General features: G+C 42.5%; 1 protein-coding gene across 2 annotated transcripts in view; it reads left to right on the top strand.

Moving 5' to 3' along the window:
• Positions 1–1,771: 1,771 nt before the first annotated feature.
• Positions 1,772–23,481, top strand: part of LOC138796021 (cytochrome P450 2K1-like) — a 33,092-nt gene continuing 11,382 nt past the window's right edge. The window contains exons 1-5 of one of the 2 annotated variants that reach the window (XM_069975893.1): positions 1,772–1,836; positions 6,699–6,895; positions 10,164–10,326; positions 14,813–14,962; positions 21,589–21,749. In XM_069975893.1, the coding sequence (XP_069831994.1) occupies positions 6,713–6,895; positions 10,164–10,326; positions 14,813–14,962; positions 21,589–21,749 (657 nt within the window). In that variant the 5' untranslated portion in view covers positions 1,772–1,836; positions 6,699–6,712. Of the gene's footprint in view, positions 1,937–6,698; positions 6,896–10,163; positions 10,327–14,812; positions 14,963–21,588; positions 21,750–23,481 lie in introns of both variants that reach the window. The other variant, XM_069975892.1, reaches the window with a different exon arrangement.

The raw sequence follows: 23,481 nt of genomic DNA, 5'->3' as shown, positions 1-23,481 counted from the left end.
CTGCAGGAAAGCCGATATTCAGAGGTCAGAGAGGTCATTACTGAATGTCGGAGGAGATAGTCAGGGATGTAGCTGTAAATTAACAAATTAACTCTTTGTTGTTCCGTTTTGGTGCCTCATCTCCCTCCACCCCTCCCCTCTCCATAGAGAACAATAGAGACGGGGGGGGGGGGGGAGAGCTTCAAACTGCTTTTTCATGATAAAAAAAAAAACATTTTTCGGGTAATAATCCCTATTTTCAAAGTTTCTTAAAATCGCCTGTTGATTTCTGGAAAAAAAAAATTAAACAACAGTGACACTTTAAACGTCTCTTCTCCAGACTAAACAAATTTAATTCTTTTAATCACTTCTCATAACTTACATACGATAATCCACCACATAGTAAACCAGAGTCCGCTACATGACAAAAAATCAAACCCATATGGTCTGTAAGTATAGACACACCTACAGCGTATGATCGACTTGTCTAGCTGAGACTTGTGGTACTTCTACCTGCGCTACTTGCATAGAAGTTTGTTTTTGTTCTGCCTGGTCTTGACAGAACTCTCCGGCTGCTATTTAAAGAGGATGTACCACCAGGTACATCCTCTTTAACCTGAAAGCCACTGATCGAACGGTGCCGGCACGGGGAATCTGGTGCCGCGGTCCGTTTTTTCGTACCGAGGCCCGATTCCCATGCACGGCGCCGTTCTATGCACGGAACCGGACGGTGCTCAAGCACTGGAGGCCGGCCGGACCGTCCCCAGTGGAAGGGAATTCCCTCCCCTGTATGACGCGGCTCCATTAATTTTAAGGGAGCCGCATCATACAGGGGAGGGAATTCCCTCCCACTGGGGGCGGCCCAGCCGGTCTCCAGTGCTTGAGCACCGGCCGGTTCCGGTGTATAGAACAGAGCCGAGCACGGGAACCGAGCCTCGGTCCAAAAAACGGACCGCGGCACCGGCTTCCCTGTGTCGTCACCGTTCGATCAGTGGGTTCAGGTTAAAGAGAATGTACTTGGTGGTACATCCTCTTTAAGTCCTCCTGTAACATCTGCACATCCTCCATAGTCCGTACTAAGCTTGGTGTCATCTGCCAAGATAGAAACATTGCCGGTAATTACATCCTCAATATCATTATTAAACAAGTTAAACAGAAGGGGGCCCAGTACTGACCCTTGGGGTAGACCACTTATTACCGGGGACCATTTGGAGTAGGAATCATTGACCTCTACTCTCTGGGTACGATTATTAAGCCAGTTTTCAATCCAGTTACAGATTAAACTTTCCAAACCCATAGACCTTAACTTACCCATCAGATGCCCATTTGGGACTGTCAAACGCTTCTGCAAAATCTAGGTACACGATATCCACAGCCGCTCCCTATCCAGGCTTCTACTCACCTCTTCTTAGAAACATATTAGGTTGGTTTGACAGCTTCTGTCCTTAGTAACACCCTATCACTTATAATACTATTACCCACTACATATTCCTGAATGTAGTCCTTATAAGCCCCTTTTTGAAGATCGGCACAACATTTGCCTTACGCCAGTCCCTCAGCACAATACCAGTCACCAAAGAATCACTGAATATTTCATACAAGGGTAAAGAAATTACAGAACTGAGTTCTCTAAGAACTGGGGTGTAATCCATCAGGCTTTGGAGCTTTGGTTACATTGAGTTTTTTAATTTATCTTGTATAATGTATTCTAAATTTCTGATCATGATAAACAAACTCATCTTTCCCTTAGATAGTGTGACGGATGTTGTAGACAGTGCACGAGTGGAGTGGGTACTGCCAGGATTATCAAGTACAACGTTCACTTTATACAAAGCCTTCTGGTAGACCGGACTGGAGGTAAGACGTCTGTATATAACGTCAGATTGCTGCTTATAGTTCTCTCCTGATCAGTTCATCCCTGAATTACAACTTTGGATACTGTAGATTCTAGCACCAGGTGAGTTATTCTTTATGTCTGTTTGTTTTTATAACCAAAAAAGTTTGTGGACAACCAGAGAGCTAAACGTAGCAGATAACAATGTATACCTTAAAAGGTACGACTTCTTTCTTCCAGTAGCAGCAGCACTCTTATTCCCAGTTTGGTTTTAATGGTTGTGACAGTAACGCTTTAAAGGGCAACTCTGGCCAAAATGTATTTTTTAATATGTTATTACATATAGCATAGTTAGACAAATTCCTAGTATACACTAATTATAGGTAGTTCAAAAGAGTTCACTTGGCACTACTCCAATAAACAAATATACATTCCGTATAAAATGAACTGCTTCTGTGGCTCACCCTTTTGGTCAATCTGCTCCAGCGTGCAGCTTAGCGTGGTGCTCTGCAATCCACAATGTAGAGTCGGATACGTAGCCATAGAGAAAGATGACGTTGCGGCACTCACTTGAAATTCATAGAAGTCTTTATTAATCGCTGGAAAGCATACAAAGTAACCACATGTGCTCAAATAGGTTACATGGCAGATACAGGTACACTCCACTTAAAGCGACGGCCGTTTCGCGGTCATACGCATCAACAGGCTTAGTGGTACGTCATAACGTTCTTACGTGCTCATTATATAGTCTAAGACGTGAACGCTACTGCCATGAATGTTGTAACCATTTAAAGTGACATTACACCATTAAAATAACATGGATACTAAAATAAAAACGGCCATAAATAGACATTGGTATCTAATTGAGTCAGACCAGGATTTAAGAGACATTGCCATTCGGAAGCCTCTCCTCTCATACCGTAGGGGTAGAACACTAGCAGATAATCTGACAAGTAGTTTGGTGGAATCCGCATCCCCTAATTGGTTAAAGAGGGCGGCCCCAAATGGTAATCCCAAGTGCGGACATTGTAACTTTTGTTGTTATAATATGTGCTCTAAATTTATCCGGATAGGGGGACATGAACATATAATAAAGCAATTTATGACATGTAGAAGTACATATGTCGTATATGTGATCATGTGCCCATGTGGCATGTTCTATATTGGAAAGACCATTAGGTGTCTATATGTAAGATTCAGGGAACACCGTAGATCCATCCGAACAGGAGTAGGATCTCCGAGGTTAATAGAACATGTTAACAGCGCCCACAATGGTAATGTGGATGTCTTGCGCTTTGCAGGTCTGGAACAGGTAGAACTACCCAGACGAGGGGGGAATCGCCAGCGAATTTTACTACAGAGAGAGGCCCGCTGGATTATCCAGACCGATGCACTTGGTTCATTGGGTCTTAATGACCGTAACGATCTTAGTGTGTTTTTATAATTTGCATTTAGTTAAAATGTTTTTATATTGTAATTATTTTAATGGTGTAATGTCACTTTAAATGGTTACAACATTGATGGCAGTAGCGTTCACTATATAATGAGCACGTAAGAACGTTATGACGTACCACTAAGCCTGTTGATGCGTATGACCGCGAAACGGCCGTCGCTTTAAGTGGAGTGTACCTGTATCTGCCATGTAACCTATTTGAGCACATGTGGTTACTTTGTATGCTTTCCAGCGATTAATAAAGACTTCTATGAATTTCAAGTGAGTGCCGCAACGTCATCTTTCTCTATTGCTACGTACACTAATTCTAGGAAATGCACATATAGTGCTATTTCCCTCAATTTAGCAGTTCAGGCAGGCTTCAAGTGATAGCACGAATCAGGTTTATAAAGTGTCCAGCAGGGGGCGCAGTATATGTAGAAATTATATGCTAAAAATACAATAGCTGGGGCCTTTCCTGTGCTCTACTTAATAAATTAAGCTACTGTGCTCCCCCCAACCCCCCCTCCCCCTGCCTTGACAGGAGCCCTGTGATGCAACCCCCCTTCCCCATCACAACACAGCAGCCCCATGCTATGTACCCAACGCTTGCTACCCCCCCCCCCCAGCCATGAAAGGAGACCCCCCCCCCCGTGAAAACATCACTCCCCCCCTGGCCGTTCCAACCTCATCACCAGCACGTTCCAGTTGGTCCTGTATACAGCATGTCCCGGCTGCCTCTCACCCTGCAGTAATTTTCATGTTCAGCGGGAGAGAGGCTGTAGGGACCTCGACAGAGGACCGTTCACCCCGCTGCACAGGACGGGGTTGGTACTCCCGATCAGGTAACAGCCCCGTCCTGTGTGCAGCGGGGTGTACGCGGTCCCTGCAGCCTCTTTCACACTGAACATGATGATTACTGCAGCGAGAGAGGCAGCCGGGAGATGCTGCACACAGGACCAGCTGCTACGTGTTGGTGATGCAGCTGAGGAGGCCAGGGGGGTAGTTTAGGGATCTTTGGGGTTCGAGGGTAAATGTTCTCATTGGGGGCTCCTTTCATGGCCGGGGTGGGGTTGGGGCGTCAGCTAGCATCGGGAGCATAGGACAAGGTTGCTGTGTTGTGATTACATCGGGCTGCCTGGGCGGGGGGAGTTTGGGGGTCTTTGGGGGGGGGGGGATTTTTGCACTACAGGGCTCCAGTCAGGGCGGGGGGAGTACAGTAGCTGTTTTTAGTGAGTAAAACACAGGAAAGGCCAGATATTTTTACCATGTAATTTCTACATATACTGCGCCCTCTGCTGGACCTTCCATATAAATACACCCAATTTGTGACGTCACTTTTTTTTCCAGTAAAGTTGAAGCCTGCCTGAACTACTAGTGTGTGTTCACTAGGAATTTGTCTAACTTTGCTTATGAAATAACATATTAAAAAACACAATTTGCCCGGAGTTCTCCTTTATTGTAAGCCTAGCATGGGGCATATCATGTCTATTGTTTTTTTTTACATTCCTGAGTAAGGTCAATGAACAAAAACAGTCTAAAAAGGTCTGAGGCACAAGCCCCAAGACATGTTCTGAATGCTCATTATTCTCTCCCAGGATACTACTTTATCATGAAACTAATACCTATAGATATATCAGTCCTGCCTCAGATATTGCTCCTGTCAATGGCAGCCCGCCCATCGGTCGAGCGCGGCGTACAACAGGCGTCTGCACCTTCTCCCTGGCGTACACCTCGGGCGTATCTTTGACAAATGTCTCCCATTGTGTGTGGCCAAAGCCCACTTATGGTCAGCAATAGCTACTCTGATGATAATCACAAGGATAATGCGCATACCTATTTGTTATGAAATTGGGATACGGCTTAAGCCAGACTTATGTAGGAACATGACCATACACATTTAGGTTTTGATCCGTTTTTTTTTTTAATTGTTATTCTGTTTTAAAGTTAAAACCAAGAGTAGGAGGAGTAATATCTGCCTTAAAAGGGTTATCCAGGCTTAGAAAAACCATGGTCGCTTTCTTTCAGAAACAGCACCACTCTTGTCTCTAGTCTGAGTGGGATTTTGCAATTAAAGTGTCACTGTCATTACAAAAAACTTTTCATATCTCATAGTTTTGATCAGTCTCTGGGTCTCAGTGTTTAGACCTATGCCTAACTTCACCATAGGCCCCGGGCTGTTCACCAAGCCTGGGCCCCCCCCCCCCTACCCTACTATAAATATGGCGGCACTAGCGTGGTCTTCATAGTATAGGATAGATAATATCATGGTGCCTTGATTTGTGCAAAACTGTAGTAAAAAAGCAGTGATTTTTTGCAAATCATGGCAGATATGTAGCCAGGAGATAATACACCCCTGAAAGTATAAGTCATTTTGGGTGGCCGCGGGCCCCCCAGGAGCTCAAGGCCCCGGGCTACCACCCAAAAAGGACCTATAATAATCCACTACTGCCCATGCCGATCAGGAGAAAGAGCGGGGAGAGAACCGTGATGCAGCACGACCACTCTCCACTTTGCGTTAGAGTTATATTGGAACTCTATGGAGCCAAACTCTTTTTTTCTAATTCAGAGCCGGAGAGGATGCGCTACAGCAAGGCATTTGCACAGAGCCTCTATCCCGGGAATGGCAGTCGGCATCAATGAATCTCACTAACTGCTGTCACTTCACATAGCAGCTGCTATGAAATTCCCCTTCAACCCAAGCTTCTTTGATAGTAGCACTTACTCTCCTCCAGCTCTCAAATGTGTTTCTTGTATGGTTAAATTCATCAAGCGTATGTTAGAGCGGTGAGTGGTGCAGCTCTGATGTCGGCCGTACACTAAGTGGTGGGATCGGAGCTTTAAGATGGAGGAGCGCTGCCTCTAAACTAACTAACTATTTTTTATTAGAATAGACATTACAGGAGGCTCAGTATGACTAGTGCAGGTGACTGGGGTATGAGCAGCCCTGCAGTTCCCATCAGAGCCATTGGTGGCAGCAAAACGGCTGTGCAACTCCTTACTGCTGCCACTCCATTCCAAGCCGAGAAGTAAAGCATGTGGCTACCAGCTTCTTCTGGCTTATTTTAATGATGGGTTGGCATAGATCTGTACCACCCAGAGTGGAATATGTGCCTCCATGCTGGAGCTGAAGATATTGCAGAAAAAAAAGTTTGGAGGTACACTATAAAGCATGCAACTTGTTGCTAAGTGATTACCAAAAGTAACCACCGCATGTTGGTTTTTAGAGCTTCATTTAATGAAATACCAGAAGTTATATCCAAAAGTTTGGCGAGTTTGCTGAGCTCTAAATAAGAAGCAGTTAGTTATACAAGGGCTTGTTCCTCTATCCACATGAAGCCATGATTTATGGATCTGGAATCCTGCATATGTAATCATATGATCATCAGAACATACACGACCTTCCACTATAAACATTATACCATAATTTAGAGGTCTCTTTTCCCCCCACAGGTTCCTCTGAGGATATGTTGCCCCTTGATCCGGTCACAGTTCTCTTATCCATCATAGTATGTATTTTCTTGGTAACTGTTCTATACAAAGTGAAGGAAGATGTTCCTCAGAATTATCCTCCTGGTCCAAAGCCATTGCCGATATTTGGAAATATGCTCGACTTGGATATTAATAGGCCATACTTATCATTTCAGAAGGTAAGATGCATACATCAATGACAGTTTAGTGATCTATCGATTCCTTTCAATGCCAATTATATCTATAAGGAAATCTTCCTACTTCTGATTATCCAGTAATTGGGAGACGTGTCCCAACCAGATCACTTCCTTGACCATCTAGTATGGATAAAATTCTTGATTTGTAATGGTTGTGTTAGCATGTTAGCAGAGCATCATGGGGTGGCCCTGTAAACTGAACCAGATTTACATATCATATTCCTATAGGCACAAATTGCCTGCAACCTTATTACCTCCGTTTCGGTGTGGCTGCACCTATAATACTGTGGTCATTAAAAAAAAAAAATGTATAAAAGTAAATAATTTTGCTCATATGGTAATATAAAAAAGTAGATAAAAAAAGAATAACTATATTAGTAATAAGGAAGGGATGAGTGTACTGCTGTTAGGACTAAGGAAAAACTGATCACCTACATAACTGTAACTTCCCTCTCGTCCTACCAGCAGAACAAATAGGGATTTAGCAAATAACAGCCACCATATGGGAGGGACCTTCCTGAGAAGTGGGATTCACAATAGCTCGCCCAAAGCCAGAGTACTGGAAAGACCTCAGGTCAGGTCTATAATGACTAAGAAAGGTCGAGTATGAACTCCAAGAAGCCGCCCTGAAGATGTCCTCAAGTGGCATGAGACTTCTTTCAGCTCATTAGATTGAGGCGGCTCTAGGGGAATGAGCTTTTACAAACTCAGTAGGTATCAGGTATTGAGAGACAAGCATCCTTGATCTATCTGCTTAAAGTGTACCCGTCGTTTAAAAAAAAAAAAACTTTTGACATGTCATAGAGACATGTCAAAAGTTTTTTTTGTTCCGGGTCTGAGCAATCTGAAACACATTTAGGGGGACTAGCGTACTTGTCTCCAGTCTTAAATGAAGCCCCGCCCCCTTTTCCCCGGCCGGATTTATTAAGAGACACACACCTCTTAGTAAAGAGCAGGTGTAGATTTTTGCTTGGTGTACGCCTGTTTCCAGGCATAAATTAGAAATGAGCAAGTTTACAGTAGGAATGAAGCACTTTGTTCCTACCAGCATTCTGCTCATCAGTCTATGAACTTTGAAGTGTGCTCCGCCCCCTGTCACTCCTCCCCAGGTGATGGGAAAAAAAGGATCCCATTCTGGGATACTTTTCACAGTATCCCAAGACTAGATCCATCTTTTTTCCAACACTTAGGGAGGAGTGGCACGGAGCAGAGCAGACCACCCGCAGCCTGATGAGCGGAACACAGATAGGAACACAGCGATTTGCTTAGTTCCTACTGTAAATTCACTCATCCCTAGAGCAAACCTTAGTAGCTTAGGTGTGGGAGGAGGTCACACCTGCTTCCCACTTTGTCGTGCGATTGGCTTACGCCAGGGAGAAAGCAAGAGTCTTTTCTACCGCACAAAAAGTGGGTTGCCCAGTGATAAATCTTTTTCTTTCAAATCAACTGGTGTCAGAAAGTTATATAGATTTGTAATTTACTTCTACTTAAAAATCTCCAGTCTTCCAGTTCTTATCAGCTGCTGTATGTCCTGCAGGAAGTGGTGTATTCTTTTAAGTCTGACACAGTGCTCTATGCTGCCACCTCTGTCCATGTCAGGAACTGTCCAGAGCAGGAGAGGTTTTCTATAGAAATTTGCAGCTGCTTTACAGCATATTTTATAGAAAAATTAAAAGTTGTCATTACTAGAGAATCAGGCAAAAATTGGCTTCGGAAAGTTTGTAAAATTTTGCTGCAATTTGTGTATGTTCACAAATCAAAAAGTTGCGATAAAACAGACAAACCATTGTAGCTGCCATCGTTTTACTATTACAAAGTAATGTTTTGTACAAGAGCTGTTGTTTTGAAATCAGGAAATTAGCCAGTCAATCATTCAATTTCATCCCAGGACAGCAGTGGACGTTGGTGGATCAGTGGTATAAAACAAGTTTGGACGAAAGTGGCGGCCCTCAGTAACACCCAAAGGTCAGGTGAATACCAGCCATGCTGCTATTGTAGAATGGATAGCTCAAGCTCCACAGCAGTCAGTAGTCAGCCTCAGAGCCAGGGTGGTAGGGGCAGCAAGTTTCCTCTGCCCATCTCCTGTCATGTCTCAAATCCACTTTGGACGACCATCAGAAAGAGAGCTCCTGTCAAGCCTCGCAGTCTCCCAGAGTCTCAGCCGCTGTACTCTGAAGATCTTTTGGAGGAATGTCGGGAAAGTGCCAAGATCCCTACCAATTTTTTTTTATATTCTGAATAACATGTAAAACAAATGAAACAAACATTTACAAACAGCTGAATATGTCACATTATACTGTAGAGTATAGCAATCAGCATGTGGTGTATAATGTATAGTGGGAACATAAACCTGAAAAAAACAGCAGCAGTTTGTAGATACAGGATGGAGCTGCAGATCCCCATAATACAGTAGTGTAGTACAACAGGCTAGAATAGAGAAGCAGGGCTGCTGTCAGAGGTCTGTGTGGTCACATGACAGCTAAGGGGAAGGGGTGTGTCCAGCATAGACCAACCAGGAAGTGAGAATCACAGAGCTGTGCAGGAGGACAGTGACAGAAACTTTTTTATACAGCAGTGTGAATGGCTGAGTGTAACTTTAGGCATATTTATAGCAGCAGTGTGTATAGCTGAGTGTAAGTGCAGGCACATTATAGCAGCAGTGTGTTTTACTGAGTGTAAGTGCAGGCACAGTATAGCAGGAATGGAGAGGATGGGAAACCAAAGGGCTGACAGAGACTGCAGGCAGGAATGAGCAGAGCAGATGTGGGCACAGTATAGCAGCACTCTCTGTTCAGGGAGAGAGGGGTTACAGCTATGAAAAGATGACCTCCACAGCCCTGTCCCCTGATGTAAGCCCCAGCTTGAAGTGGATCTGCTATGATTTGGAAGGTGAGGGAGACTTCCTGGGTCAGAGTACAGGGCTGTAGACCACGCTGTACAGACCATGTCCCTCCCCGACTTTCCCTCCCACCCAGTACAGGGAGCTCTTAAACCAAGTTACAATTTTGAAAAACTGTGAGGCCAAACGCTGTCAATCCGAGTTACTCTTAAACTAAGGTACCGCTGAACTTGCAACTGCAGCTAATGGAATAATGAGAGGAACTTTTCTCTGCATTATGACTGGCAGCTGCTGCTGGGGGTGTAAGCATTGTACTGTAAGTCTATGAGAGAAGACACAGATTGTTATCTAAATTACACTTCTTTATGTAGTAAGAAGATTTATGCTCTTATTATGATTTGTATTTGGCAGCTTGCTAAAAAGTACGGACCAGTGTTTAGTATAAAGGTTGGTTTTAAAAAGATGGTTGTGCTGTGCGGATATGACACCGTGAAGGAAGCTCTTTTCAACCACGCAGACGAATTTGTGGACAGACCAGATCGGCCTGTTTTCATGGATATCTCAAGAGGACACGGTAACATTTCCATTGAATATTTTCTAATAGTTTAGGTTCCAATTTGTGGACACTGTTAGATAGCTTGTTAGGTCAAGGAGATGCATGTTACCTTTTATATATCTGTCTGTGCTTCCATTATGGCAAAAAATGCTTATTCTCCAGTGCAAATAGTGAAAGGAACATCCCCAAGCTCTTGAAGGTTGAAATGTCTCCTCACTCCCCCTCCCATCCCTGCCCTGCTTACAAATCCTGCACCTGCTCACGATTGGTATGCACATTGCAGAAAAAAGATTTGGAAACAGGGCTCAGTGCTAGAAGTTGTCAATCAAGTGCAATCAAGGATCTTATTTTAGTCAATCGGCCCATGTTAAATAACCAGCGATCAGCCGACAAACAAAAAAGCCAATTTTTTGTTAAACCTGTCTTTTGTGCAGCCAATAATATTTATCACATGGCACCGATTAAATTTAATATATGGATGACTCAAGTCAAGAAGTCAAGTCAAGAAGTCAGAGTCAAGAAGAAAACTTTCCAGTACAAAGTCGATAAAAGGCTGATCTTTATTGTAGAATCCAGATAAAATCACATGGGTGGTAAAAAAAAAAGTTCACGCTAGATGCGTTTCGGCCATCATATGACGCGTTTCGAAGACATGTGTCTTCTTCATTAGATACATGGAAGTGCACTTCCATGTATCTGATGAAGAGGGCACATGTCTTCGAAACGTGTCAAATTTGTCCTTATTTAATCAATTCTTTTAACATTATTTAACCATCAAAAACTCTTTGTGGACAGCGCTGACCTAGAGTACCATACACATTTTTTTCTGATGTTTGTATACAGTATACTCTGACAATAAAGCTAATGCGGGATCACTCAGAGCCAGGCCAGGCACATACTTGTTTACTAAGGAGGTGTGTCAACAAGGGAAGAAACAAATAAATCCCATTTCGAAAATGGCTTATATCTTGGGAATTGGGCAACAGTATGATTATTAATGGAAACCTTTAGAGTCAGTGTGAAGGCGACAGTCTGGTGGTAGTGTGAACACTTTATTTTCGATATCTGCTGGTAAATTCACTTTAAAAATCATTTTATTTTTTGACTCACATTGCAGTATAATTTTGGCATAACAGCTAGAGATACTGTAAGTGAAGATTTTCGTTAAGATTCCCGAATTGAACCTTAACGAATTTCATTAAAACAGCCAAAACTATAGTAGCTACAATACTAGTATTACTACAGAAGGGGGAATTTGATAAAGCATGTAAAAGTGTCAAAAATTTTAAAATCACAATTTCAAAAAAATGTCAATCAGCCAGTCAATCATCCAATTTCCGCCATTTCTCTCCTCTCTATCCCTATATCACTCTGTTAGTCTCTCCCTGCTCTGCTGTAACTGCCTGCTGCCATCCTGCTCTCTCCTCCACACACAGCCGACTGGCCACCTCCATTACCGAACTGCCTTACAGGGTGAGGGGGAGGTGCTGACATCACAGAGGGGTCTGCAGCTGATTGAACGGGCGCTAGGGATTATAATAATAATAAATAATAATAATATTTATTTGTATAGCACCAATAGATTCCGCAGCACTTATTTAAATATATAAATACAATACAGGTTATATTTATATTAAATTATACAATGAATACATTTAAATATTAAAATACAGAATTAGAGACCTGCTCTCGGGAGCTTACAGACTAGGATTACTGGGGGTGACGAGAGGCAACAAGGGCCTTGTCTTGTCAATGTTCCAGTCAATGTACATAGAATCTCAAAGAGCTTATAGGTGATTGGGCGAGACGGTCACACGCCATTTTCTGAGCTCAGGTATAAAGTACAGTGTAGATGGCACCAAAGGGAATACGGAGAGGATGCAGAAGGGATAGCAATGAGGGAGACAAGATTAGGAAATGTTATAAGCACACCTGAAGAGATGAGTCTTCAGAGCGCGCTTGAAACTGGGGGTGTTGAAAATTAATCTGAGCTCTTTGGGTAGGGCATTCCAGAGAACTGGTGCAGCACGAGAGAAGTCTTGGAGGCGGGAGTGAGAGGTTCTGATTATAGAAGAGGTTAGTGAGGTCATTAGCAGAACGCAGAGCACGGGAAGGATGGTAGGTGGAGATGAGGGAGGAGATGTATGGAGGGGCAGAGTTGTGAAGCGCTTTATGGGTGAGGGTGAGGAGTTTGAACTGTGTTCTATATTTAATGGGTAACCAGTGCAGTGACTGGCACAGGGCGGAGACATCAGTATAGCGGCTGGATAGGAAGATGAGTCTGGCTGCTGTGTTTCGGATAGACTGGAGAGGGGAGAGCTTAGAGAGAGGAAGACCGATTAGTAGGGAGTTACAGTAGTCAAGACGGGAGTGAATCAGGGCGACAGTCAGAGTCTGAGCGGTGTCAGTGGTGAGAAATGGATGGATTCTGGAGATGTTTTTGAGATGTAGGTGACAGGAGCGTGCAAGAGCTTGGATATAGGGAGTGAAGGATAGATCAGAGTCTAGCATAACCCCCAGACATCGAGCTTGATGCACAGGATTTATGCTAGTACCACAGGTTTATTAGAGGGAGGGAATACGAGAAGTTCAGTTTTAGAGAGATTAAGTTTGGGAACGAGAGAGGTCTTAGTGTTAGAGAGAGCAGATAGACAGTCACTAGTATTTTGCAGTAATGCAGGGGTGATGTCACGGGAAGAAGTGTATAGAAGTGTCATCAGCATAGAGGAGGTATTGCAGGCCAAACCTGCTAATGGTCTGTCCGATGGGGGCTGTATAGAGGGAGAAGAGGAGGGGACCCAGGACTGATCCCTGGGGAACCCCAACATAGAGAGGTAAGGGAGAAGAAGTAGAGCCCAAGAAGGATGCACTGAAGGAGCGGTCAGAGTGGTAGGAGGAAAACCAGGAGAGAACAGAGTCCTTAAAGCGTAACTGTCATTTCAGGGCCATTTTTCTGAAAACATTAAATATCAACAGTACAAGCGATTTTAAGAAACTCTGTAATAGGTTTTATGTACTAAAAGAGTTTCCTTCTGTAGTGAAAAAGCAATCTCCCAGCCTCCCCCCTCACATCAAATGAAGCAGGATTTCTGTCTCCATTATGTGGCTATGGAGAGGGGAGGGGCTGTTAGGAGGGACTGAGCACGGAGGATTTCTACACAGCACAACACCGTGCAATCAGTAAGTTCATAGATAAGCACTGATCTTTCTGACACCTGAATCCTGCGTTTTAGGTGCCCAGAGAGTCTACAAACAGCTAACCTTCATGTCACCTCTTCCTGCTCCCTCATCTCCCTCAGCCCCTCCCCCCTTCATAGGATTACAATGGAGAGAGCAGAGCCCGTCTTCACTGGCTTCTCTGTAATGAAGACGTGTTTGCCTGATAATGCACAGATAAGAAGTCAGGGGGGGAGGCTGGGAGATTGCTTCTTTGGCTTTTTTGGCTGATGAAACCTATTACAGAGTTTCTTAAAATCGCTTATACTACTGATTTCTGCAATAAAAAAAAAACATGACAGTTATGCTTTAAGACCAAGAGAGCTGAGCATGGAGAGGAGGTGCTGGTGGTCCACAGTGTCAAACGCCGCTGAAAGATCCAGGAGAATCAGAACGGAGTAGTTTCCTCGTGACTTGGCCTTCAGGAGGTCGTTTGACACCTTGGTGAGAGCAGTTTCAGTGGAGTGAAGGTGTCGGAAGCTGGACTGTAGAGGGTCAAGAAGAGAGTTGTCAGAGAGATAGCGGGTTAGGTGAGAGTAGACAAGATGTTCCAGGAGTTTAGAGATGATGGGGAGATTGGAGACAGGTCGATAGTTGGCTGCACAGGATGGGTCTAGAGATGTTTTTTTTCAGTAGTGGGGTAATTAGAGAGTGCTTGAATGAGGAGGGAAAGATACCAGAGGAGAGGGAGTGGTTGAATATTTTGGTGAGGTGAGAAGTGACAGCAGGAGAGAGGGACTGGAGGTGTGAGGGAATGGGGTCACTAGGGAAGGTAGTGGGACAAGAGGAGAAGAGGAGTTTGGCGACTTCTTCCTCTGTCACTGGATCAAAAGCAGATAGTGAAGAGAAGGTGGGAGAGGGGATGGGATCTATGGGGCTTTGGGGCTGGGAGTTGATGTCGGAACGGATGGTGTCAATTTTAAATTTGAAATAGGAGGCCAAATCTTCAGCGCAGAGGTCAGTGATAGGTTTTTTTGTTTTTTCGTGAATTTACTCAACGAATCGGCGGGAAATCGATTCACAGAACAACAAATCTTGATTCGCTTAATTCGCTTTGCTTATCTCTAATAATAGCAATAGTAAATTTGCCAAGGCTTTCAATGAGGACTCCAGTGGCAACCGATTGATATAAAATTAAAAAAACTCAAATTTTCCTCCAAGACTCCTTGCTTAGTAAGATCAAATTATTAATTTGGGTCTTTTTAAAATAATTTAATTTTATACAGAGGTAGAAAAAAAGAAGGTGGGTGATGACGGGCATAGGTTGTATTCACTGTCTATTCTTCAGGAGTTATCTTCACAAATGGACATAACTGGAAAACCATGAGACGGTTCACTGCTTCTACACTACGGGGATTTGTTTTTGGGAAAAGAACCTTAGAAGACAAGATCAATGAGGAATCCGATTATTTGGTGGAAACACTTAAATCCTATAGAGGTAAAAAAAAAAAAATCCTCTTATTACACTAAAGCTGATTTGTGTATATGTGCTTCCTATGTAAAGGAGTATAACTGCAATAATACTGCTTCTATGTACAAGAATATAACTACTATAATACTGCTCCTATGTACAAGATTATAACTACCATAATACTGCTCCTATATACAAGAATATACTACTATAGGGCTATGTTCACACTATGTAAGAGACAGGCTGTTCTGTGACCCGGCAGGGTCACGGAACAGCCGGTCTCTGCAAAGTGAGCACAAGCAGGGAAGGGAGGCCATAGAATGGCCCTGCATCCCCAATGTCAAAGGACCAAACTCCAAGGGGCCCCCCAAACCAGCAGGCAATGCCGACAGAGAAAGTGGCCACCAAGCAACACAAGTGTGAACAAGGTCTTACTGCTTACCACTGCACCAGAGATAGAATTGGAGAAATAGGAGGTTCTTACCATGTGTGCACAGGTGCCTCCTGTCAATTGGGGTCACATGGGTCTTACCAGGAGGAGTGCTAGCCACTCAGAAAAGGGAGAAAAGTAAAATACGGACATGGAGAGAGAAAGGAGCAGCTGCACCTCACACCTATGGCTGACACTAATGTCTCTTGGCTACATTTAAAGACCAACACCAGGATGTTGGTATATAATTTGATCAAACCATATTGCCTCATGTACCACGTGCAGGTTTTGGGGGGGGGCTTGGAGTCTTGTCCTGTGACAGTGAGGTTGTAGGGCCATTCTGTGGCCTCCCTTCCAGCCTTTTTTCCAGCCAATCAGTGCAGAGTACATAGAAGTGTCAGAAACGTCATTGCTGAGGTGTACAGGTCTCATTAGCTGCTAAAATCACATGACCATTTCATATAAAAGTCACTGCGTTCTGGATGCCATTTTCTCCTCATTCACTATGCTGTACAGACTATCTCACTGTATCATTGTCTCCCCACATGCATCCATTTCGATTAGTCACTGTGCTGTGTTCTGGACGCCATTGTCTCCTCACTCACTGTGCTGTAAAGACTGCTATCTCAGTGTATCATCGTCTCCCTGCATGCAGCCATTTTGATTAGACAGATAGGTAGTGAGATTAACAATATTACTGAGAAAGGTATTGAGATTAGTAGGTTGTTTATCAAGGTTAGGCTAGCATATTTGCAACAAGCATTTTCCTGTCCATAGACAGCATTGCAGTCACAGCAATATTTAGCTTTGGGATTGCAGGCTGCAGATTGGATTTGCCAATTTTTACATAGTGCCCTACTAAGTGTATTTTGGTCTGCTCACATTTCTTATACAGTAATTAAACGTACATCTCATTTGTGTACGTGCATGTGCTTAGTTATTACAGCTCTATTCCTACAAGTTGAAAAATGTCCTCTGTCGGTCAGGAAACATACGAAATAGTAGACATCTGTTATACAGTAATTAAACGTACATCTTATTTGTGTATGTGCATGTGTTTAGTTATTACAGCTCTATTCCTATAAGCTGAAAAACATCCTTTGTCCGTCAGGAAACATATGAAATAGTAGACATCTGTTATATAGCAATTAAACATATGTCTCGTTTATGTACGTACATTTGTTTAGTTATTACAGCTCTATTCCTATAAGCCGAAAAACGTCCTCTGTCCGTCAGGAAAAATACGAAATAGTAGACATCTGTTATACAGTAATTAAATGTACATCTTGTTTGTGTACGTACATTTGTTTAGTTACAGCTCTATTCCTATAAGCTGAAAAAGGTCCTCTGTATGTCAGGAAAAATAAGAAATAATAGACTGTTATCTATTATACAGTAATTAAACAAACATCTTTGTGTATGTGCATTTGTTCAGTGATTACAGCGGTATTCCTATCAGCTGACATATGTTCTTTGTCCGTCATAAAAAATACAGAATACTTCACATCTGTTATACCCAGTAATTAAACGTACATCTTATTTGTGTATGTGGATTTATCGAGAGTTGGTAGATGGTGAGAACCAGAGGTGGTAGGCGAGCAATATCAGGTGTAGGAAGGGGAGATAGAGGTAGTGCGCAAGGCACTGCTTCCAGTGTTCCGGCCAACATACAAGCGAGAACATCGTCAGTAGCCTGTCCTCTTCTGATAGGTTTCCTGTGCGCCTTATTAATGAACAGTGTCGTCAATCTGTTCTTCAGTGGTTATCGGATCCTGAATCAAGCACTTTGACCTCCTCTTCCTCTCAGTGACTGCCACAAATGTCATCATCATCATCATCAATCCAACTGGAAGAAAACATGGGTAGAATGTCCCTACCCAATATACAGGCCACTGAAAATAATCCAGATTCTGAAGAGCTCTTTGACCACACAATGCAGTTGGGGTCAGAAGGCGGTCCAAAAGATCAAGAGTCCAAAGAGGATGATTTAAGGCCCTATTCCACGGAACGATTATCGTTCGTATTCGGCCGATATCGGCTGCTACGGACGATAATCGTCCAGTGGAATAAAGTGCAACGATCAGCCGACATCGTTCATGTCGGCTGATCGTTGCAGTCGCTTGTTTTTCAACATGTTGAAAAACAAGCGACTGATATAGCAGCGATCTGCTGCCGTCGCTCCGTTGAATAGGAGCATCGGCAGCAGCCGCTGCTATATCCTATGGGCTGCCCGGACGATCAGCGATCCCCCGGGCAGCCCCCCCCCCGCAGCTCCCTGCCGCCCCTCCCGCACTCACCCGCTCGCTGCAGCCGCGTTGAATAGCTCAAACTCGACATTTTACTGTTTGATCATCACTACTCCTATGTAGAAGAATATAACTACTATAATACGAACATGGAGAGAAAGGAGCTGCTGCACCTTACACCTATGGCTGGCACTAATGCCTCTCGGCTACATTTAAAAACCAACGCCAGGATGTTCGTATATAATTTGATCAAATCATATTGCCTCATGTACCATCTGCAGGTCTCTTGGTTCACATGAGTCCCTACACTAAATCAACACTGGGTCCTTCAGTGATCGCCAACCCCTGCAAGGCAAGCAACAACAGGGCGGGGGGCAGAATAGCCCTGCAGCCCCAGTGTCACAGGACCAAACCCACTGGGCCCCCTCACACCCCACAGGCACCCACCAAGCAACACACGTGTGAACAAGTGCGATGTGCAGCCATTTCTGTCCTCCAGGCTTGTGCTTATAACTACAATACGGCTCCTATATACAAGAATAGAACTACTTAATTATTGCTCCCTATGTACAAGAATATAACTACTATAATACTGCCCCTATATACAAGAATATAACTACTATAATACTGCTCCTATATACAGAAATATAACTACTATAATACTGCCCCTATATACAAGACTATAACTATTATAATACTGCCCCTATATACAAGATTATAACTACTATAATACTGCTCCTATATACAAGAATATAACTACTATAATACTGCTTCTATATACAAGAATATAACTACTATAATACTGCCTCTATGTACAGGAATATAAATACTATAATGCACAAGCAAGGAAGATAAGAAACCTAAAGCACTCACCAAAGTCTTCAGCGGTTTATTTCAACACATCCACACAGGGAGGGGTAGAGATGAAACAGGTGCGGGAACTAGTTAGCAGAGACGCTCCCGCACCTGTTCCATCTCTACCTCTCCCTGTGTTGATGTGTTGAAATAAACCGCTGAAGACTACAGCATCGGTGAGTGCGTCAGATTTCTTATCTTCCTTGCTTGTGCCATATACAGTGTCCAGTTTCACTGCAGCACCCCGTTTTATAGTCCAGCGGACCTACAACATTTGTGTCCCAGCGGTCATCCACAGCACAGCTTTACCCAGCCGTTGCTAGTAGTGCCGGCCCTATCTTCTCCTGTATAAATACTATAATACTGCTCCTATATCCAAGAATATACCTACTATAATACTGCCTCCTATATACAGGAATATAACTACTATAATACTGCTCCTATATACAAGAATATAACTATGATACTGCTCCTATGTACAAGAATATAACTACTATAATACTGCCCCCCGATATACAAGAATATAACTACTATAATACTGTCCCTGTGTACAAGAATATAACTACTATAACACTGCTCCTATGTACAAGAATATAAGTACTATAATACTGCTCCTATATACAATATAACTACTATAATACTGCTCCTATATACAAGAATATAACTACTATAATACTGCTCCTATACACAAGAATATTACTACTATAATACTGCTCCTATACACAAGAATATTACTACTATAATACTGCCTCCTATATACAAGAATATAACTACTATAATACTGCTCCTATATACAAGACTATAACTACTATAATACTGCTCCTATATACAAGAATATAACTACTATAATACTGCTCCTATGTACAAGAATATAAGTACTATAATACTGCTTCTATATACAAGAATATAACTACTATAATATTACTCCTATATACAAGAATATAACTACTATAATACACAAGCATATAGATGTGCTGGCACTATCAGCAAACCGTGGTATCCTAAGATTATTTGTATGTCCAGGTTGAGTGACCTGACGTGATAGGGAGCGTTGTGATCTCCGTTTACTGAGTGATCTCAGTACGGTGTCTGCATAACAGTGGTGCTCAGCTTGAGTAAGAATACAGTTCATTCAATAAGCACAAGCCTTTGAGTTAGACAGTAGAAATCAGGGGCACTCACCGGTTTAATGCAGTAATCGTGGTTTATTTACAAGATGTCATCATGCAGGCACATTCAGGGCAGGGAGAGACAGGTCCAAGGGTGCTGTGCACCGTGGCTTTCCCGCTGAGATGAAGCGGGAACTGCCTCCTATATACAAGAATTTAACTACTATAATACTGCTACTATATACAATAATATACCTAGTATAATACTGCTCCCTATATACAAGAATATAACTACTATAATTCTGCTCCCTATATACAAGAATATAACTACTATAATACTGCCTCCTATACACAAGAATATACCTACTATAATACTGCCCCTATATACAAGAATATAACTACTATAATACTGCTCCTATATACAAGAATATAACTACTATAATACTGCTTCTATATACAAGAATATAACTACTATAATTCTGCTCCCTATATACAAGAATATAACTACTATAATACTGCCTCCTATATGCCTGTGCTCACATGTCGGTACCTTATGTCTTTCCCACTCTGTGAGTGCAGCAGTGGTAAGTGTAATACTATATCCATACTTGTGTCGTTTGGGGGCAGCCTCCCCTGTCGGTGGTGCTGACCGGGTTCTGGTGGGGCTTTTTGGGTCTGGTCCTGTGACATGGGGGTTGCAGGGCCATTCCAGGGCCCTCCTTCCCTGCACGTGCACGCTTTGCGGGGGTGGCGGTCACTGACCAACACAGTGTGGAGTCAGAGTAGGGACCCGCACGTTGGTACACGGGGCTATTATGGCTTGATCAAATCATATACAGACACTCTGGTGTTGATTTTTAATATAGGCCTAGCGGCATTAGTATCAGCCATAAATGGGATGTGCAGCCGTTCCACTCTCTCCAGTTTCCGATAACTACTATAATACTTCTCCTATACACAATAATATAATTACTATAATACTTCTCCTATATACAAGAATATAACTACTATAATACTTCTCCTATATACAAGAATATAACTACTATAATACTGCTCCTATACACAATAATATAATTACTATAACACTGATCCTATATACAAGAATATAACTACTATAATACTTCTCCTATATACAGGAATATAACTACTATAATACTGCTCCTATATACAGGAATATAACTACTATAATACTTCTCCTATATACAAGAATATAACTACTATAATACTTCTCCTATATACAAGTATATAACTACTATAATACTGCCCCCTATGTAATAACAATAATAATAATAATATTTATTTGTATAGCGCCAACAGATTCCGCATCGCTTATTTAATTATATAAATACATTACAGGTTATATATTAAATTATACAATGAATAAGTTACAATACCAAATTAGTGACCTGCTCTCAAGAGCGTACAGACTAGGATGACTGGGAGTAACACGAGAGGCAACAAGTGCTTTATTTGTCAATGTTCCAGTCATTGTACATGGAATCTCTAAGTGCCTATAGGTGAATGGGCAAGCCAGTCACAAGCCATTTTCTAAGCTCAGATGACAAGGACAGTGTAACTAGCACCAAAGAAGTTATAGAGAGGATGGAGAGGGGATAGCAAAGGGAGACGAGATTACGAAATGTTATAAGCACGCCTGAAGAGATGGGTCTTCAGGGCACGCTTGAAGCTAGGGATGTTGGAAATAAGTCTAATGTCTTTGGGTAAAGAGTTCCAGAGAAGTAGTGCAGCACGAGAGAAGTCTTGGAGGCGGGAATGAGAAGTTCTGATTAAAGAAGAGGTTAGTGTAAGGTCATTAGCAGAACGCAGAGCGCGGGAAGGATGGTAGGTGGAGATGAGGGAGGAGATGTACAAGAATATAACGGCTAAAATACTGCTCCCATATACAGGAATATAACTACTATAATACTGTCCCTATGTACAAGAATTTAACTGCTATAGTATTGCCTCTAGGTTCCTAAACAATGTTTTACTTACTTTTTATTCTTACTTTAGGTGAACCCTTTGACAATACTATGATACTGAACGCTGCTGTCGCTAATGTCATTGTATATATAACAGTCGGCCATCGCTTCGATTATGATGATCCAAAACTGCAAAGACTTTTGTCCTTAGTAATGCATACCATGGAGATTTTTGGTAGCCCCATGGCCTTGGTAAATTTATTGTTTTCACAATGTTTTTATGTAATCTGTGGTTCAGATGTCGGCAGTTGAGGTATTGCTATAAATAGGCTACCTGCTTCATACACAGGGTGCAGAGCAAAGCCTGGTGGGACTGTCTGAGTCTCTTTGGGCCCTGGCATATTGTTACAGGGTTATGAATATTAGAATATCAATATTCCTATTAAATATTAATAATTAATATTCATAAATGAATATTAATATCCTAAGGCGGATATTAATATTTCCTATTAATAAATACAGCACTGATAATCACTCTTGAGATTATGCATGTGGTATTATTAATATAACTCCTGTTTATGATTCCATTAAGGTGCAATATTGACCCTAAATGTCTAATCAGACCATTAACAATCAATATTACAATACAGTACAGTCTCAGCAATGCTAGACTGTATTGTATTGAGACACACCTTAATCGTACCTAACGTTCCCCTTATTCCTATACAGCTACTACACTACTATACCTGTGCTTGTATAACAGATTGAGACAATACCGTATTAATAATAATCCAATATTTATTACACACTCAATCTACTCTATACAAATTACATACAGTATAATTAAAACAATAATAATAATCTACAACCCCTCTATATTTCCCCACCCGCGTATCTAATACACACACACACACAATACTTTACGAACCCACCCAGACCTATCACCAGACTATCCCTAAAAGGGGGGTAAGCAAGTGGTTAACAAAGGGACAAGGAATGAAGGGGTTCAGTGGTAACAGAGGGGATTGTTAGGGGGGGGGGAGAGAGAGAGAGAGAGAGAGAGAGGGAAGCAGGGGGGATACTTAGACCACTTCTTGTGTAGGGATGATCCTGTGGAGCAGATGGTCTGTTGGTTTCAGTGGGGAAGATGGAACTCCCACTTGTTGGTCTTGGTGGGCAAGATGGATCTGACTAGGGCTACCTCTGGTGGTCTATTTAAACTTCCCAAGGGGGGCGTACCCAAAGCTACGTGCCCGAGCATTGACGCAGAGAGATGATGTCACCATGCTCATGTACGTACAGGTATTTGTGCCCGTGCACAGTTGTGCCCAGGGTTGTGGTGGGATACAGATGTTATAAAGGAATACAGCTATCTAGGAGATAAAGGATCAAAAGACCCCTGTCTTCCTGTATTACATGGTGTAGTAACAAAGATCAATGATCCCAGAGAGAGATATGGTCCTATAGATTGTGTGAATTGCACCCTACAACAAAAGGGTCTGTGTGATTACAGTAAACATACCTGTGTTATTCAGGAGATGCCACTGTAATAAACAGTTGTCCTTATTGTTCTCCTCCCTAGCCCAGCAGACATATACATTCCTCTGGGAGGGGGCTTTTGATCATTCTGGGCCCTCTCTCTCTTCTGGGATAAAAGATTATATATACATATATGATATTTATAAGGTGGTGCATATATATATATATATATATATATATATATATGCACCACCTTATAAATATCTAGGGGATACACTCCCCCTGCTACACTGTCTATGAAATGCCAGTTTTTGTATCATGGAAACCTACGGTGCCCTGGACCTGGCCTAAGATCTATACAGGTTCCACAAATTTAATGAGGTTCTAGAACAGTCATGTCAAACTCTGGCCCGCGGGCCAAATCTGGCCCCCAGTGCCATTAATTTTGGCCCGCCAGGCAATTCAGAGTTGAATTACATCTGGCCCCCCATGGCTACTATAAACG

Source organism: Dendropsophus ebraccatus, chromosome 6, assembly GCF_027789765.1.
Source record: "Dendropsophus ebraccatus isolate aDenEbr1 chromosome 6, aDenEbr1.pat, whole genome shotgun sequence".
NCBI classification, from domain to species: Eukaryota; Metazoa; Chordata; class Amphibia; order Anura; family Hylidae; genus Dendropsophus; species Dendropsophus ebraccatus.
This window is presented reverse-complemented; position numbering and strand designations above follow the sequence as displayed.